Consider the following 19,904-nt stretch of genomic DNA (forward strand, 5'->3'; position numbering starts at 1 on the left):
CTTCAGCAATCGCCTTGAAATTTAATAACAATAATAAAATATTTAATAAAATATTGTGTAATAACACTTCGTATCCTATAATATATATATTGTACTCGTGTATACAATATGTATATATTCAATATGTATTCCATGTTATCATTCATGTCATATTACTATTACTCTTGCTAGAAACTGTGCACCTAAAATTTCATCCAATTTCAATTTTCATAGTTGAATAAAATCGTTTAGTTTCGTAACCTTGTTTTTCATCCAATAGATACACTAACACTTACTGATGGTAATAATTATTTAATAGTATTTCAAACTATATAGTTAATCTAAGAGTAATTATAATCTCATTGGAAGTATAAAAAGGCGATTATATATCTTTTCATGTAGCTCCGTAAATCAATCAATTCATTTGCATATCGACAAAATGTAATTTTACATGACCTTTCAACATTTTACAAAGAATATAATTCGAGTGTGTGTTCCGGAAGTTTAGACATTTATTATATAGAAGACCCTCTCTCTAGATTCGTTTTTCATTAAATTAACATAGTGGTGCAATCTATAAAATAGGATCGCTTGAAAACTGAATATTTTAAAAATATGTATATACGTACATGTTCAACAACATTTATTTTTAATAAATCACTAGTCATTAGTATTAGCTTTAAAAGAAAACAATACTGAAGAGAGTGTAAGGAATGCCTCCTTTATTTATATTACGTAATTAATAAAATATTATTAACAAAATATTGTATAATTATTAATTGCGTAGTATAAAATATTATATTTATGATATTTGTATAAAGTTAAGCTTAAATAAAAGATATAAACTTGATCTGAAAAAAATAAAAAGAAATATCACAAAGTATAAAAAAAGTTAATTCACAAACATACAAAATAAGCATGAATAAATAAATGACAAAAAAAGAATACCTATCTTGTTGACAACTGAAACACAGAATTGTGTTTATTAAATATTTGTATTGTTGTTCGGGTAATTAAGAGTAAACATTATGTAACTAATCATAAGAGATCAATATAATCCAATCGTGTTGTTAATTAAAGAACAACAAATTGAAAACGATTGATAAATATTGTATAGATGTTATATTAATTTTGTATTATCACTATGTTGTTCATCGATTTCAACAAATTAATTCAGAAATTAACACAATAGTCAAATTTAATCGTGTTATAAATACAGATTTTAAATCAATGTCACATGTATTGGAGTTATATCTTAGTAGCCAAGTTTCTTAAGCAATTCACAACTTATTTTCACATAGTGAGTCACAAGGATATATTTATAAGTCAGTGTCCAAGAAATTTTATACCAACACTAAACTATGACTTCTAACACAAGTCTCACAAATATACAAGTATAACGTTAAAAATAATGTAGAAAAATACATTTCGCGTACTATTTACATTATCTACACATTTAGCTGGAATATAAGAATAATAATATTATTAACCCTTCCCCATAAAATGATGTCACAATATGTTTACGATAATACGATAATTAAATTCTATTATTGAAAATTGTAACATAGGACACGGGTAAATTTAATTTATAAATTTATTTAATAAATAGCACGCAATTCATGCTCACTAGAAAATCATTCAATATTTTTTATCAATAATTGATGATAATAATTAATTAATAGAATAGAACCTTTGTTACATATATTTTTAACCTTTCAACCTTTTACTTTTCCAGAATATAATATTTCAAGTACATCAGAGATCATATTACGCAAATATCATTAACCTTAATAAAATTGTAGCCAATGTATACGTATATTATTCTGTTACAGATAGAGTTTTTAAAGAAATATTTGAGACGTTATTTTTATTTTTTATTTTTTATAAAATGGAAATTAAATAGAATTTTCATTCTCTACATTATATTTTATTATTATATTGTACATGTAACAAGTACGTGTAGCAGACTTTGAAGCATGAAAAGCAAGGAAATAATTAAACTTCGAAAAAAATTTCATTAGGAGAAATTAAATAGTTTCGACTTTCAACTGACGCATCAGATGGTACATATGTCTTCTCTTGAAAGCGGAGACGTTTCAAACATTTGGAGGTCACCCCTATCTTTTTTTAAGCGCAACTGTAAATCTTTTTATGCACCATTCGATGCATTTTTTAATTCTCTACAAAGAATTTCAAAGTATTTGGATCGAAGAATGATTAATTTAAAAGATATTTTAACTTTAATGTTCTAAAACTTATCATATGGAAGATAAGGAAACACAAAGCAGTACTTTTTCGTTTATGTTTCTCTTACGTACATGCGTATAAATGAAAACAAATGAAATTATTTCATGAAAGGTTAAAGTTACATACATATTTTCTGTCATTTTCTGTCGACTATTAAATTTAATATTACTATTTCATATGTTTAAATGATGAATCCGACATTAAATCATTTTTATTATGATACATAAAAAATATACAACTTCAATAACGAAAAAGAAAACAGAAAAATGATTCTTACTTAGCAAGATTCAAACCGGAATCCTAAATACTATTGTACACACTATTTATCTATTTATCACGATAACAATTAAAAAACTATGTTAGTTTAATTCAATAAAGGATACACATCACAATTTTTAAACGGGTATCCATTAGCGTGTAATATTTTAGCATTTAATTACATTAATAATCTACTCTATCTACTCTAAATTTAGTTTTGTCCAAAAATTTCATTCAAGATGTGATCTCCTTGTGTGAAAACTATTTGAGATTTTTTAAGTGTTAAGTATAGAGATTTTGTTTATTTCACTAGCTGTAAAAAAATAATCTACTAATATTTCAGACACGTTTTGCTTCAAACTTTCGTAATTAATAAATCGAAAATATACAATAAAATCTATTTTATTAAGCTTCTTTCATTTATATGAAAGAGAAACATTTTTCTTCAAAATGTACATATTTTATTACACAAGTTTCACACGAAATATTTCATAAAATATATTGTACTTCCCTCAATATTTACTTCTTTACATTAAATATCTTATTAATGACAAAGTATTTCATATTTCGATTTCAGATATCTTATCTCATACGGTTAACATCTTTCAGGGCAAGAATGTTACAACTATTATATAATTTGAAGGCAGTTTATCTATTAATAACCATATTAACAAATGCTTTTTGGAAGAGGTCAACTTATCTTGCTCTTTTATTCACACTGTCTTTGTACAAACATTACATTAATAACACAATTTAGTTTCTTACTATTCATAGAAGTTAAAACAGATACGTAGATATTAATTTTGCAATAAATATACATAATAATATACATAATTACATGTAATGGTTATGATATCTTTATTGATACAGATATGAGAAAAGCACACACTTTTTATAATTAAAAACATACTAACGATACAATATCGTTAATAATTTATAGAATATAAACCAGCAAGGAGAAATGTATTTCCAAAAATATTTTACTAATTATTATCACATTTCAGTATTGAATCGTGCTAAAAGCATCTGGATATTACATTATCTTTTACATGATTAAATTAAACATACATATACATAAATATTTCTTTTACGTCTATAAACAAAACATTAATTTATGTTGTATAAAAATAATATTAATATAAATTAATCTTAAATGCAAATTGAATGAACTGGCACAAATATATATTTTCACCACGAAAAACTGAAAATTCGATTACTATGATTACCGACTACCGACTTTATTCTCTTACTTCCATTTGCCAGATTTTCGAATACTTCACTTGTATTTATCGTTAGTATTTATTGCTCTTCGTTTAATTTTTAAGAATTTCTAATAATATCTAATCATTTTTATTTAATATTTTCATAGTATAGAATTAATAAAATTGTATATTTCATGTTAGTCTACTTCTAAAAGGAATACATTTTATATATGAATAAAATATAGAGAAAAATAGAGAAAACAATCTCTTCACACTATATACAATATGAATTTTGCACAAGTTAGTCTAGAAATCATAGTACAGATTACAAATGGAATCAGAGTGATTCTATGACGCAAAATAAGACGGAATTTAAGAAGGATGAAACTATGCTGTGGGTTTCATTTTTAAGAAAATTAAATTTGGAAATTTGTCAAATATTATTTGACTAATTCTCAATAGAAGTGAATTATTGACTACAGGCTATCTTAAATACGAAAATAAATTGAAAATGGACAATGCAAATTTTTTCGCTTAATTTTATTTTTTCGTCTTTCTTTTTATTTCAGAAATTAGATTAGGATTAGTTTACTAGATGACGCAAAAAAAATTGTCGAAAAGATTGCAATTGGTCGAAATCGCGAAGAAAAACGTGAAGATCATTGTTTTCAAGATTTTTATCTGGGTTTGTAATAAAAATTTGAACAATACATTTTAAATGCATATATATATATATATATATATATATATATATATATATATATATATATAAGATATCAGAATCACAGTGACGTCTCGAAGTTCCAACATCTATAGATGTTGAACCTGCTTCGCTTTAACTCGAGGCGAAGATGACCGACTAAGACTGAGTACAGTACGGGAATATACGGTTTGGTATAATGACCCAAGTAAACGTGTGTGAGTGCACGCCCAACTCAAGGCAAGCAGAAAGATTGACGAAGAGAAGAGCGAAGAGTGCCGCTTGGAAACGGAGACGGTAGAGAATTCCTTTCACCCTACCTACTTTTCGAAGCTTAAAGTAAGAGATTCGAATCGAATGGAGGGGGGCGGATGGTGGATACCAAGAAGGATATGCGCAAAAAGGGTGGAGAATGAGTAAAACGGAGGGAAGGAGAGTAAAAAATACTCAAGAATGATAAAGAACGAAAATTGTGGGAGTGAAAAAAGAAGGTTAAAGGGAACAGGGGACATAATTGAGCGAATTGATATTCGAACGAAACAGAAAAATTAAGAGATGATAATTGCACTGCTTGAAAAATACGAAAGTTTTCCTTTTTTAAATAAAAACATAACAAAAATCAATCCAAAAAAATGGAAGAAAGCGGGAGGAATAAGAAATAGAAGAAAAAGAAGGAGAAGAAAAGAAAAAGGAAGAAGAAGGTTAAAGACTAAATTCACACGAGTGTGCAAACGAACAAGTGAAGGAACGAGGGAGCAAAATAACAGAAGAGAGATGGAGAATGACGAGAATGGAACGAAGCCGAAGTGGCACGAGTCCGTTGGTGGATGCCATGCGGCATGAAGCGAACTGCAGGTCAATCCGGTCATCGGCCCCTATGTGTTCCCAAGGGCCACTGTTAAGGGTTTCATGATATTTCTCTTTTGCCTAAATCTTCGTCCCATCATTCTATTCATCATTTCTTTGCACGTATGTACTAACGCATTTTAAAATAACGATAACCTATATCACCGTATCAACCTATAGATCGTATATCACAAACTAAATTTATTCAGCATAGTTTATTCTATTGATCGATTAATCGCAGATGCATCAATTAATTACAATCGGTGTTTATTTATCTATTATATGTAGTTAAAAAGATTTGTATAATTAACGAAATCTAATGAACGAAAAGTTATGTAACGTAAAACAGATACATGGGAACAAAAATAAATGTAATCAATTTGATAAGTTTCATTAATGCTCTTATCAATAAAGATTGTATTAACAAATTTCATTCAGTCATTACCATATATTAATATCAATACTGAATCAGTCAACATTTAATCACTATTATGTATTATCAATATTAAATCAATCAATCAATATACTAAATCACTATCGAGCGTTATCAAAGATTCACAAAATATTATACCATTTGTTATATTATATTATTAATTGGTATGTTCTGTATCTAGACACACTCTATAGGTATCTTTTGTTAATTTTAAAAATAAACAGCAAGTTTTTCAGTATAATTTTTAAAAGCGTTTACACTCATATAAACACTACTGGCAATGAACTCAAATTCATAATGGCCAGGAAAAAGATCAAAATTTGATTGTACGTATATTACTTTCATCGAGAAAATTTATCACATTTTTATATGTTACCTAACAATTACTACAGACATAGTATATATGTATATAACTGAATATTTTTGCAAACAAAGATTTCATTTTTAATGAATATTTATTAACATAAATAGAAAAACTAGGTTTATATTTCTAATATTTAATATGAGTTTATTATATTCTAGAAATTTAATATATTAATTAATAGTAATAACAAATGAAGATTACTAAATAGAAACGGATAAATATGCATTCAATATGGATAATTGTTGATTTAAAAAGATGATAGACTGATAGGTAATGTGCATGATAAACGTATCACCGTATGTGTACAATGTACGCTACGTTCACAGATACTTGAGGAATCTATATATGGCAAGCTTACGGAACAGCCTATATATTATATATACGTGCGTAAGAACGCATACGGTGGTCTGGTCTCCACGACATAGACATAGGCATAGACGAAATGACGACATGACAGGTCGACTACGGTGAGGACTGTAAAAGTGGGGGCGCGTAGACATTTCCTTATTTAGAAACGGAGAAACGTCTTTGCTCAGTGAAACAGCTACTGCGAGGGATTTAATAAAATTTAAAAAGGTAACCTTCTCTTATATGTATAAGAATGTGGAAACAGATTATTTAAAAGCAGCTACAAAGAAAGGAAACAAAAGACGAAGTGCAAACAATACTTTGAAAAAATGTTGACTATTAGACGATGCAACAATAAATAGCTAAATAAATAAATGTAATAATAATTCCATTACAATAAAAGAAGTAAACAAGTTACTAAATTATGACAGATATGCTGGTACGGTTATGAATAATATTTAAATAAAATACATATCATCTGTAATAGATTAAATTATTTTAAAAATTTATGAAAAATATAGTTATCTATATATTATTCCTTTCTTATCGTTAATATCTCAACTTGTTCTTTAAATGAACTAATATACGAAACTATGAACATAATTACTATTTATTCATACGATACGACATTATTTTTAATTTTGACCATTCAAATTTATTAATTTCTGCATACAAAATACGCATGTAATTCTCGATATGCATCTATAAATATATATATATAGACATAGAATGTCAGATATATGTACTTTCAATTTTCACTGCACTACTCAATCCACTACATTTTAATCGTAATTTCATTCACAATACAATACACTCCTATAGATAAAGTCGCATTAATGTTTTCAGATATTATTCTCATGTTTATAATGACTTTCTAAATGAATGAACCTGAAAAAAAATATTTTTAATGTTTAATAAAATAACTATTATCCGCATTCGTACATTCAGATAAGGAGTATAGATAAACATAAGAATTTTTCATAATATAAAAATTTAATACATAAGTACATATTTTAAATTTAATCATTATGTTTAACATATCTTAAATCTCGTTCGTGGTTTCAAGTAATTTGGAAGAATTTAATATTCTTAAGAATATAAGAATTTAATGATCACGTTAAGCAAACAATTTTCATCCTATATTTACATAAAATAAATATGTATCTCGAAAAATTAAAAAATCAGAAAATTGTTTATCTTATTTATAATAACAATGAGATAACATTAACAAGAGAAATTAATTAAGTCGAATAAGTATAATGACGTTTAGAAGTGAATATTATAGAAAAATCATGATATAATGATATAGCTATTTGGGAAAGATATTGTACTTATATACCTATGTATATCAAAGAAAAAATAAAAATTCTACTTTTATTTTGGGTGCAGTCTAAGTTCAACTCTCATATTACATATCATTTAATTGTTAATATTCAAATTAATTGTAGGAATTTTCTGATTATCTAATAATAATAATTTTACATTCATATTTTTACGTTTAAAATAATATTCGGCGTTCGTTGAAGGACTTTTGTATAAAATTTTCTAATTACGCACAACATATTACGAATAAAACTTCACTCATCTAAGGCGTATCTCATAAAATAAATGTCGATCGTAAAGAAATAGTACCTTTCCAAATATTACAAAATATTAAATTTAGTTTAATATAAATATTCATTTATAAAAAAAATATTATGATTCTATATTAATTTAAACTTATGTTCTGTATCTATATGTAAACTATATAGGTTTACTAATCGTCATTTAATATATTATATAGATCCACCACTTGTAATTTAATACTTCAGTAACAGTTATCGGAGATTTGTCACAACAACTTGTTATCAAATGATTACGATCTTATGTACTGTTGACATTAAGCGCGTGGTACACTTGAAATCTCCACATTATAAAGTGGTTATCATATCAGATAAAATTCATTTAAATGTAAATCGCTATTACAATCGAAAACCTTAAGTATTTAGGTAATCCAACGACATTAGAAGAAGTTACGAATGAACGGGATTAAATTTATCAGTAGTAAAAATAATAATATCTTTCTGTTTCGGTAAGTATTTATGTAAACTGTGCCTACGTACGATATCGATCGCGATCGCTAACGGGTATGTGTAACCTCTTCGCTGAAGTAAAAGGAAGAGAAGTAAAGAGGAACAAAGAAGAAAGAAGGAATGCGGCCGCTACCGCCTTTGCAACCACTGCTGTCGCTATTGCTGCTGTCGCCTTGCTACTTATCATTAGGACATACTAAAGAAAACAATCAGAAGAAAAAAGAAGAGTAGAGTCTTTGCAATCGTCTTCCGATACTCTAGCGATAGCTGCGGGTACGAACATTGGCCACTCAACATGCTAAGGATATCAAAGGGAAACGAAGAAAGTATAAACACGTGGTTCTCTGCTTTCGAGGAAATCGTTTCTTCTTCACCCACCTTACTTCCCTTTTGTCAACTAATAACACACACACACACACACACATATACTCTTTCTCTCCATCTTTCTCATTGGATGTACTTACGAGAAATTGTACTTGCTCATGTATGTATTTTTATTTTTACGTACAGACCATCGTTTGAGCCTCTTTTTCATTAAAAGCTAATTAATAACCTGTCATATACTGTAAGTTCGTTATACGCACAAAATTAAATATATGTATATACATACTTATATATTTGTTCGTTCGGTTAATGTTAGGAGAAATAATTTAGATATTTTTGAACAAAAATAGTAACACATAAATATCAATTCTAGTTACTGATTTCACCAGTTGTATTATTATAGTGAAAAGAATATAATTTTTGTGAATATATAGAAACAATTTCTAAAGTTTATTTAATCGAATAAGTATAAATGTCGTATATCAACCTTGGAAACATTACACATATACCTATTTATTTAGATTATACTAAAAATCTACGCTTATTGAAAATCAAATCAACCGGATATTACAGTGTTATTCGTTAAACTTTATGTCAATTTCATTAATAGTAATGAGCGCAAATATAAGTACTATGCAAACCGCAAACAGAAAAAATTTGATCAAATATAAGGACAATTTCATAAAATTTCATTACACAAAAAGTTAAATATAAATTAATTCTTTAATAAATTTATTGAAAACATTGGAAGTTCTTCACTACTACATTTAGTAATTATTAGTAGTAGCAGTCGTTAGAGATACATATAAGAAGACTATTTACATTTGTAACTTATTATGGTAAATTATGGTCGTGTTTTAATGTTTTGAATACTTGTAAACAGATCAGGTCAAGTGCAAGCAAGAAATTGAATAACAGGGAAACAGTTACCGGAGAGAACGAATAGTGAAAATGAGAATGTGAAATATGTAAGTTTACTGGAAGCTTACTTATCGACTTTAAACGAAGCTTTAAACGATACAAAAGTTCCAAAAATATGAAAATATTATTGGTATAATCGACCTCAATATATGTAAGTACACACCAATGTTAATCTCTAAAACTATCGCTTCTCACTTGCTTGAAAAGTTTTATGTCTGCGAAAAGATATTGATTGAAGATGCAATAGCAAAATATAGCAGTGCCCTTTATAATCATTACTGAAATTAAATCGTTACTTAAAAATGAAAAAAATGCAAATGAAGATTAAAGAAATTATTCTTAATGCATTGTTTTAATGTTTATATCTAACTTACATACTTCGTTAAAATCTAGATAGATATATTTCATCTAAATGAGATTATCAGTATATATATATATAGATAGGAAAAGCTCGATTTCCTTGAAGCATGTATGAACTGTTCCGTGAGGTGTGATACGACACTAATCAATCCATTATATTTGAGACCGTGTATGATTTCATACGTTTCCATTTGAAATGATTAAGCACAACGACCTAGTAGCAGAAGAAAACTAGACCTCGTGTCTGTCCAAGTTTTCGCTAGACAGTTTCGAAAGGACGCGCTTGACAACGAGTTCTATTCACGCCACTAGGTCACCGAGAAAACTTGCTACGTCGTGTTCGAAATAGATCTTTCGAACACGATTGCAATACGGTTGAGCCATCATGAACTATGCATTACGATGAACAACATTGTGCAGAGACTCCAGGTCTACATCATAACGCGTTATGACATGTTTGTTCTTTTCAATTTTTCGCTAATTTTCTTTCACTACGTTTAATACTACATGTCCGTCCTCAATTGTAAGCTAGTTCAACTTTTAGCAGGCAAGAGAAGTTTAGGCTCCGTATACGTTAAAATCCTTGTCGAAAAGATTGTTTAGAATGTAACAGAAGACTAAATGCGTGCAATGCAAACCGTACTTTCGTCTGAAGGCGTCGTACACCAGAGCACAGATAGATGCATCAAAATCATATACGTATTACCAGATTTCCTAATCCTGTTAATCGGAGTTGATGTTGTATTACTTAAAGTCGCACCAACTGTCAAACATATTAGCGACAACTTCTTGTGTTAAAACAACACAATATATAATAATATAAGGATATATAATATTCTAATTTTTGCTAAAGGCTATAATATTCTGAGGCTGTTGGCAAGACGTTGTTCGTCGATTTTGTTTTTAATAATATAATTTAGTTAACGTAACAAGTATATTTATATAACAAGCACAATATCTGAACAAAATTATTGACGAGAGGTTTCTCGTTTACGAATTGATATACTCGTACGATACTTAAGATATGTATGAAGTATGAATCAATATAAGGAATAAGAAACGCATAAAATTGAATTTTGAACATTAATCAATGAAATATCATACTAAATTGAATCGAAGAAGAGAAGAATAAAATGAATTTCTTTGCATCAACAGGACTATATCCTTGTAGGAATGCGCGAGATCAGAGAGCTTTCGCAAAACCGGTTCTTGTCGTAAACGTCATTTGACACATTTCCTGTGAAACAGTATAGACGACTCGAATGCGCATACGCTTTAAATAATGTTATTTTCAAGCAAATCAAAAATAACAGAGAAGCTTTCACTTGATTTTCCAAATATTGAGTGAAAAATCTATACATACATTTATTTGTTATAGTTGCTAAAATAATACGTTTAGAACTTTATTATAGTTATTAAAATAACACTTTACTATAGTTATTAAAATAAAAATTACTTTTAAATTTATTATTTTTCTATATGTAAATCACATTCTACGAAGTAACTATGTATCTGTTATTTACAAACGCAAGTGCAAGTTACAATCACAAATAATAGGAATCTATGATTGTAGGCCATCTACTACCAGAACTATTACTTACAAAGTTACTTTTAAACACCAATCATCATGATTTATGTTAAATAAATACGAATATTACCAGTTATATAATTATTATATAATTATAGTATAAAAATAAATATATATACCCTTTAACCATAAGTAGATATATAGTAAATGATTGTTTCGATGCAGTAATAATACGCTCTTTACGTATAGGTTATGTATTTCCCTTTCGAGAGTTAAATGCTCGTATTAAGTATAATTTTACTACTGACAATAAGTCACGATAGAGAAATGATTTTATAACTTCTTGTGTGTTAAATTATTCGAGTAGATTCACCGAGAATATGTTTGCGTATACATAGCAAAATGACACATATAGTAAAAATACTAAAAATATGAAATAAATATTGACAAACATATTTCGAAAGATATTAAAGTATTTTAGAAAATATATAAATAGTACCTCCTTCATAAAATGATATTTCATAATCAGAAGGTATTATTTCCAAAGTATGGTTTTTGTTCAAGTTTCAGGTACTTAAGATAAATTAATTCGTAAAGGAAGCAAATAATAATTTAACCAGATATACAGAAAATAGATATTTTACTTTATAATTCGTGCTTTATTGTAATAACAGTGCTATTAAATTATATGTATTTCCACGTGACTCGTGCTTCAGTAATTCGAAGAGAAGTCAAAAATACAATAAGCCAAGTTTTCAACACAAACCCTATATATGATATATATACATTGTACGAAAGAACAAAAAATACATATATGAATATGAATCGTTTTGAAGCCACATTGATTAACTATGAAAGTTGACAATTAGAATTATGAACGTAATTTTTTAAAATTTGCCTTAGAGCGTAGATAATAGTATTTATGCCATGCCCATGAGCAAATTAAGCTTATGAAATTAAGTCATTTGCTACTTGAGAATTGAACGTAAATCGTGTATCCGGATAATGAAAATTGACATTTGCAAAAAAACCGAATTGATCAGTTTCCCTTTTAGGTGGTTCATATATTGGAACAAGTATATATCACAAAATCGCACATATGAAGTGATAGTAGAATTTAGAGACACAATTTACAAACCAAAAATACGAAATAATTCATGTGTAGACTGGATGCTTAAATTTTCTGCATCCACGATATTACATATATCTCTTTCTTCATCTTCTAAATTACTAACTTTAATTTGCAAACTTTTCTTATTTCCCAATGACGTATAATACTCAAATGTACAGTGCGCAAGATAAATTTAATATATGGTCGCCCTGTTTCGTAATTAGTTCTAACTCCATTTTTCAAGAAAACAAGGAATTGATTAATTCATATAAGTAGGTATGTCTCATTATTATAAAGAATACAATTTGGTGATAATACGATAAAAATTCCAGTTAGAAAGCAATAAATATTCAGTTCTGTTAAGCCCTAACACCGTACAATAATATAAACATCGTAAACTTTAGGCTGAGTTTTCTCAGTTTACAAAGTAGTGGAGACAAAATAGTTGAGAACTACATAGAGCGGCGATATGTTACGAACAATTTACTAGATTTTATATGAAAATTTACGAAATAGGTTTCTTGTCTAGAAAAAAACTAAAAGCAGCGTAAACGTGTCGTAAAGTCTGCATGTGTACATTGCATACACGTACGTGACGCGCGCACAAGACTGTCTAAAAATAGAGAGTGAAAAACTATTCTCCAGAATGGTTGATACGAGTGAAGCAGATTATAGAGAAAACACATATTAACGAGGAAGAGAAACGCAAACATAAAATACGGGCGTGAGCAAACTGTGTACTACGAATTTTCCATAATCCATGACATTAGTAGATTTGTATAGTTGATATTCGGAATGACAGTTTCCCCACCCGTTATTTCATATCTTGTTTCCTTAATCGTATGCAATAATTCTGAGCCAGGCTGGTGGAATGCCGAATAGACTAAATCGAATTATGTCAAGATTAGTAGAATCGATCAGTTATGTATATGGATCGTAAGTCACATGAAATTGTAAGTTACTTTGATCAACTTACATTGTATAAGTTAATTTCCTGTCCTTCTCGCTCCGACGTAGAAAATTGGAAAAATAAAGTGAACGGCAGGCTCGAAGACACGAAGAGCAGACCGGGACGCGTAACACGTGACACATGATCGAGATACGATGTTTGCGAGCAGTTCGTTGCCGATTATGGGAAACTACGAGGTAACAAGAACCGGTATCTCAGGCATGAACAGCGTTCCTCGACACGACGCGACGCGACGTTGCGTATTTTTTTCGCGTGCGTGAATGCCGTAGCGAAATCCGTAAGATCTCAGAAACTATGGCGAAAGTTTCACAGGCATGTAGAACATGCTTGGACCGAACTCCAAGTATGAATCGCTGTGGGCGTTAATCATGCAACCAAAGTAAGGCGTGTCGCGAGTGAAATGATGCATTACCGAAGGTACAGAAGATATTAGTGGATTAATGGTTGCTTACCTTCGTCTAGTAGGCGCTCTACATGTATGAAGACATTAGGGAAAGCAGCTAACTGCTTTCGATCTTTTAGTAACTGTGACAGGTAGTCCGCTATACTCTGCGTCGTCGTGTTAGTATTATCACACATCGCAATTACTTGATTACTCCTATGGCGGTCACGCGAAAATAGAAAAGATACAAAAACAAAAAAGGTATTGCAAAGAGAGGGAAACGGAAAGAAAAAGTGATCGTTAAACGTAAACGAGCAAGAGACAGACGACGTTGCAATTAAGATTGAAAACAACAGTAGTCCTTTCACGTTTTGGTTTTGCACAACGTTAACGCTGATTTTTCAATTATTCACTATTATATCACTTTGCCTTTTTATTTTTCGCACAATTATCTCGTAATTAATACAACTCGCTGTTCGTGCGTCGCGCCTTCTCACTCGTGGTTTCTCTGGCGCGCTCCTCGCATACGTCGCCACGATTGCGTTACGTTTTTAGAAATAGCGGAGTCAGTATACTATGTATAAGAAGGAGAAGGAGGAGGTAAAGGAGGAGGAGGAGGAGGAGGAGGAGGAGGAGGAGGAGGAGGAGGAGGAGGAAGAGGAGGAGGAGGAGGAGGTGGTGGAGGTGGAGGAGAGGGAGAGAAGTATGTAAGAGCGACAGAAACAGGGAGGATAGAAGGAGAGACAGAGAAAGAAGTAGCACGCGCGAGAAAGAGAGAGAGCGAAATTACGAACAAGGGAGAAGAAGCGGAGGAGAAAGGAAAGACGAGGAGGGCTGAGAAGGAAGAGGAGGAGTAGGAAAGGAGAGGAAGAGAGAAGGGGAAAGAAAAAGAAAGAAGGAGGGAAGGAGAAAAAGGAAAGAGAGATAGAGGAAGGGAAAGGCAGGAAAATTAGACACTGAGAGGAAGAGAGAAAGGAGAAAGAAAGAGAGAGGGGGAGAAAGAGAGAGAGAAGAAGAATACAGCCTCTCTCGCGAGTTGGATTCTGTTAAGGTTAAAAAGTTAGATCGTAGATCGCGAAATTAAAAACAAACACACGCTACGGGATTCTCGGCTCTACTGCACTATCCGTGCATGTGCCGCGGTGAGCTACCCGTAGATTCCTGAGTTTGAACGCATGCGCAGCACTTGTTTCGCGCATGCGTCGTCCGTGTATTGGTCTTGCGTACCTCTATCGGCGCGCTTCTACCGCCCACTACCATATACGGCCTCTGCGTACGCGCGAGTACTGATCGTGATCGTGAGGTACGCGCCATACCATCACCGCATACAAGTTGGATAATTCAGGGACGTAGATATCTACTAGCATACCCTGCCTCTTGCGATCTTTGTGATTCATGAGTCGGCCACCACTCCGTTTCATGAAATTTCATTTTGTTAACGGAACATCACGAAACACGTTTATTCGTATATCCTGCCGTTGTGTGAGGGACTACCAAAATCAAGGACGTTGATCTATATGTGACCGATCTATATAATAGGCTTTATTCGCTTAATTACGTGCTCATTACTGAAAGAGAAATGAGAAACTCATTCTCCTCGTATCAAACATTTGTATTTACTAACTTTATATACCTTCTTTGGTACTCTAATTCATTTCTGGCCTGCCATTTACGACAAATTTTTCTAAATTCAATAAAATTAGCTGATCATCTAACGAAACACGCGTAATGCTTTAAATAAACCACAAGCTAAATATAGATTTCGACTTTAACTCGATATTTTAGAGTCGGCTGAAAATTATTTTGTACGTAAATTTTCGAGACGATAAACTACATCAAATAGTTTCTTTAATCGTTTAATTAATGACATTTAGAACAAGTATATTTAAGTGTAGTATTAAGTGTTGGTATGCGTTTAATAATGTTCATTTACAAACCAAATAACAAGAAATTGATTATGTAACGTATTATTATATATTAATGTATTCTAATCTGGATCCTTAACTTATCGAAAATATTCTTCCATGAATTCTATAAATTTGTATGAACCATCAATAAAGCTATTACAGAAAAGATACATATTCGTTTCGATATAATTTATACAACGTTATTTATGCATTTTAAATATAAACCAATTAATTCTAAAAGAACTTTCGTGTTTATTACTGAAACGGCCAAACAACAAAATAAAAATTTGTTTATTATAATCAAATAGAAATATGTATTTAGGAATTTTATTGTATTTTATTGTAAGTAACAAAGAGTTATCGTTGATTGTATAAAATACACATATATTAATTTTTAAAAGAATTAAAATATTCTCTTCCTATATTAATGTAATTTAAGAAAAATGAGAGCGTAAAAATTAGTTGAATTCTCAAAAAATTGTTTAACGCTATACGTTGATGGATATATATATATATAGCACGAATATATGACATATTTCACCATATGCAAAACTCTTTCGATTATAACAATACAGAGTAACAACGCACTCAACTAGATACGTTATAATATCGAAGCAGTATACTTTAGAATGTATAATTAATGCTTCTACCTACTTTCAATTTGCAGCCACGCAATGTATCGTATCATGGATTCGAACTACGCATTGATTGATGTATCGCATAGGAGATAATAATGTAATACCGATTAACAAATAACTACATTTCCTGAACAGGTTTATTAAATTTTTGATGTATAAAAATTACTTCAAAAATGATAATTTTAGATAATCTACTCTCGCAAGCATATCTTTATTAATTATTTCATGTGTATATAATAATTCAAAGCAATGAATTATAAAAGTAATTATTTAAATATAAATATTTATTAATTTCTTCGCTTTTTGACACTAGCTTTGCCAAAAGAGACACATTCCTTTAATTTTGACAAGTTTTCGAAATCAAATATTCAATATAATTACGCATCATGTTAATATTGCACTGTATGAGGTCATTGCATAAAGGGTACTGCCAATTGATCGAATTATTAATGTGATTTTATTTTGCCGTTAAAAATTGTAAAAATATTTTTTTTTCTTTTCTAGTAAGACGGCCACTAAAATATACATCGTATCAGAGTGTTTACGCTGTTAGGTGCTACTGATTTTTCTATAAATAGTAGATTTGTGAGGAAAAATGCAAAAGAACAAGGTTTTACTCTTTCTAATATTTAATATTTAATATTTTTTCACGTCATATGGAAATACATTACGTTTACTTTTCGATATGTCGATGAAACAAGTTGAACAACTTATGATTCAATAACATTCTATATTTTATTGAAATATAAACATGAAGCAATTTAATATCTCTCTTCACTGGATTTGGTATCCAAAAAGAATAGATACCGCTGCAGTTATGAAGTTATTCTTCTTTGTAGTTATAATGTCCGATATTGAGAATTTTGTAACTATATTTAGATACTTTATTAGTAAAGCATTTTTTATATGTTTATAATATAAAAACAACTACAACTATCCATTTGGAAATAGTTATAGCTATGTTGTTACATGTAAACCATGAGAAATATAAAAAATAGGAATCTTTTTCTACCGTAAATTTATCAATTGCGCAAAAAAAAAGTTGAGAATTAATAGCATAAACACTCTGCATGCTATAATTAAAAATATTGCTTGATTGCTTGATACTATTCTCATCTATGTTTACTCTTGATGTTTGTTCGTATTATGTTTTTCCAATATTATAATTAACAAAATAATTTTATTAAAAATTTTGTATTAAGGAAATTTTAGATATGAAAAAAGTCAAACTTGAAAATGTAATAAAAGTAAAAAAGTTAAAATCCGTGAATGAATGAATTAAACAAAATTTTATATTATGATTAAAGTTCTTTATGATTGTGCAATGATTTTGGCATTATCGTTACACAGGGTTGTTTTAAATTCGTAAAGGATATTTATTTATTAATTTCATATGTATATTTTCTATATTGTATATAATTGCATTTGTTTTAAGTTTTAATGTAGTATTAAATGGCGCAATACAATAACCAATATATAACATATACAAAAGTTCTCAAAATAAATTTGATTGAAAACGGAACTTCGTATACTGAAAATTTCATTTCACTCATAAATACAATGAATAATAGATAAATTTTATTGTATTTTTTATGTAATTATTTTTATTCTCTCGATTTTCAAACGATGTGTTCACATTACTTCAATGTTTAAATCTACGCGATAAATACACAAAATATACTTAATATTAACATAAACTACACTTTTGCACACATTCATATCGCAAGTTTACACGGAAACTTGGCACGAAACAAAATAAATGTATGACTAATATATTTGTTCAAACTTGGCATTTCGTATCAGTGTTTAAATTCTGTTGATATTTTATTATTGTCTAATTATTACTATTAGTATATATACAATTTAATATAACTGAAAATACAGTCACATGGAGGATGGAGAGTTATTTGAACTTGCAAGATTAAATTGTTTGAAATAGTTATGTTGTTCAAAATATTCCCTTGCTTTTGAAGTAATCAAACGATAATGAAAAAACATTTTATCTAGAAAATAATTTTCACAGACAATAATTTCTTTTAATTTTTATTATAGTCTTTGGACAAGGATTGAAAGATGCGTAATATATCAATTAAATATTGGGAAATTTTAATATTGTCCTTGATTAGTTTGTACAAAAATGCTCATTCAAATTATTTACAAAAAAATGTGCCCATTTTTGAATAAGAAAAACATGAAAGGTTCATTTTTGTAAATCTATGTTCAATTTTGTACATTATTATATAATGTTACATATGGAAAATTTGAGTATTGAAATCTTTCTCGTAGTTTTTTTAAATGTTTGAAATTTATTTTAAGTTTTAGTACGTTAAGTCGTATAGAATAAAAACATAGATATCTGTTAAATGGAGGAAATATATATTATTAAATATTATTAAATATAAATATATATTATTTGATGTTATTGACAATAAATTCTTCTTTATAATTGCTTAAAGGATCATAGGCGATAACAATAAAAGTTAAAAGTAAAAACGTATACACCTTATCGAAAAAGTAAAATATATATTGTAATTTTATTTCTTGAAAAGAGAGAAGAGGAATTTTACAAATAGTAATCTATAAAGACGTGACTCAAAAACAGCGATCGATTATAAATTCTGTCGCCTTAGTGTTATCCCACGAGCGTTTCCTTTTGTGCCATATCCAACACGCCTACACGCATGTATTGGTTAGTATAAAGTAGCGTTGACGTCATACACCATGTGCCATACATGGTACTACTGAGAAATAGCGTGGGTGTCACACATTATAAAGTATTTCTCATGTCATTTTTCACCAATCAATAGTTTCTTTTTAGTTCTTTAGTTTATAAGAAATGACAGGTAATATAAACAATTAAAAGAATATATTGGTTATTTTATAATACTTAGCAGCACCGTCTATATATAATAACATAATATATAATTTATTGCCATCATATTCTAGCGATGCTGAGTACTTTACAATATATTTATGTGAAATAATCTACATCTGTTTACAGTCTTTCATTACTTTTAAATCAATAAGCTATAGTACCACAAGACGATATAAAGTTTTACCCCTTTTTTTTTTAAGAATATATTCTGTGTAGTTACTTTAAAAACTGTTTCATGGATCATAGTATAATTAACTAGTATGCTATTTATCTTTTAGTCACAAAAAATATAAAAATAAAATAAAATATTAATATAGCATAATTAAATATTTGCTAGTGTAGCATGAAATAAGATCTTTACGGATGAATCAAATTTTGCCTCGAATAAGTTAACTTTATTTAAATCTAACCTAATTTAATACAGCTGTAAAAAATATTA

The 19,904-nt window shown here is 29.1% G+C and overlaps 1 protein-coding gene across 6 annotated transcripts in view; it reads right to left on the reverse strand.

Annotated features, from left to right (window-relative positions):
• Positions 1-15,276, reverse strand: part of How (protein held out wings) — a 73,860-nt gene extending 58,584 nt beyond the window's left edge. For 3 of the 6 annotated variants that reach the window (XM_072020443.1, XM_072020444.1, XM_072020441.1), the window contains exon 1: positions 14,116-15,274. In XM_072020443.1, coding sequence (XP_071876544.1) covers positions 14,116-14,242 — 127 coding nt within the window. In that variant the 5' untranslated portion in view covers positions 14,243-15,274. Of the gene's footprint in view, positions 1-14,115 lie in introns of all 6 variants that reach the window. The other 3 variants (XM_072020442.1, XM_072020445.1, XM_072020446.1) reach the window with 3 other exon arrangements.
• Between the last annotated feature and the right edge of the window lie 4,628 nt (positions 15,277-19,904).

This window comes from Bombus fervidus, chromosome 17 (genome assembly GCF_041682495.2).
Source record: "Bombus fervidus isolate BK054 chromosome 17, iyBomFerv1, whole genome shotgun sequence".
Classification (NCBI taxonomy): Eukaryota; Metazoa; Arthropoda; class Insecta; order Hymenoptera; family Apidae; genus Bombus; species Bombus fervidus.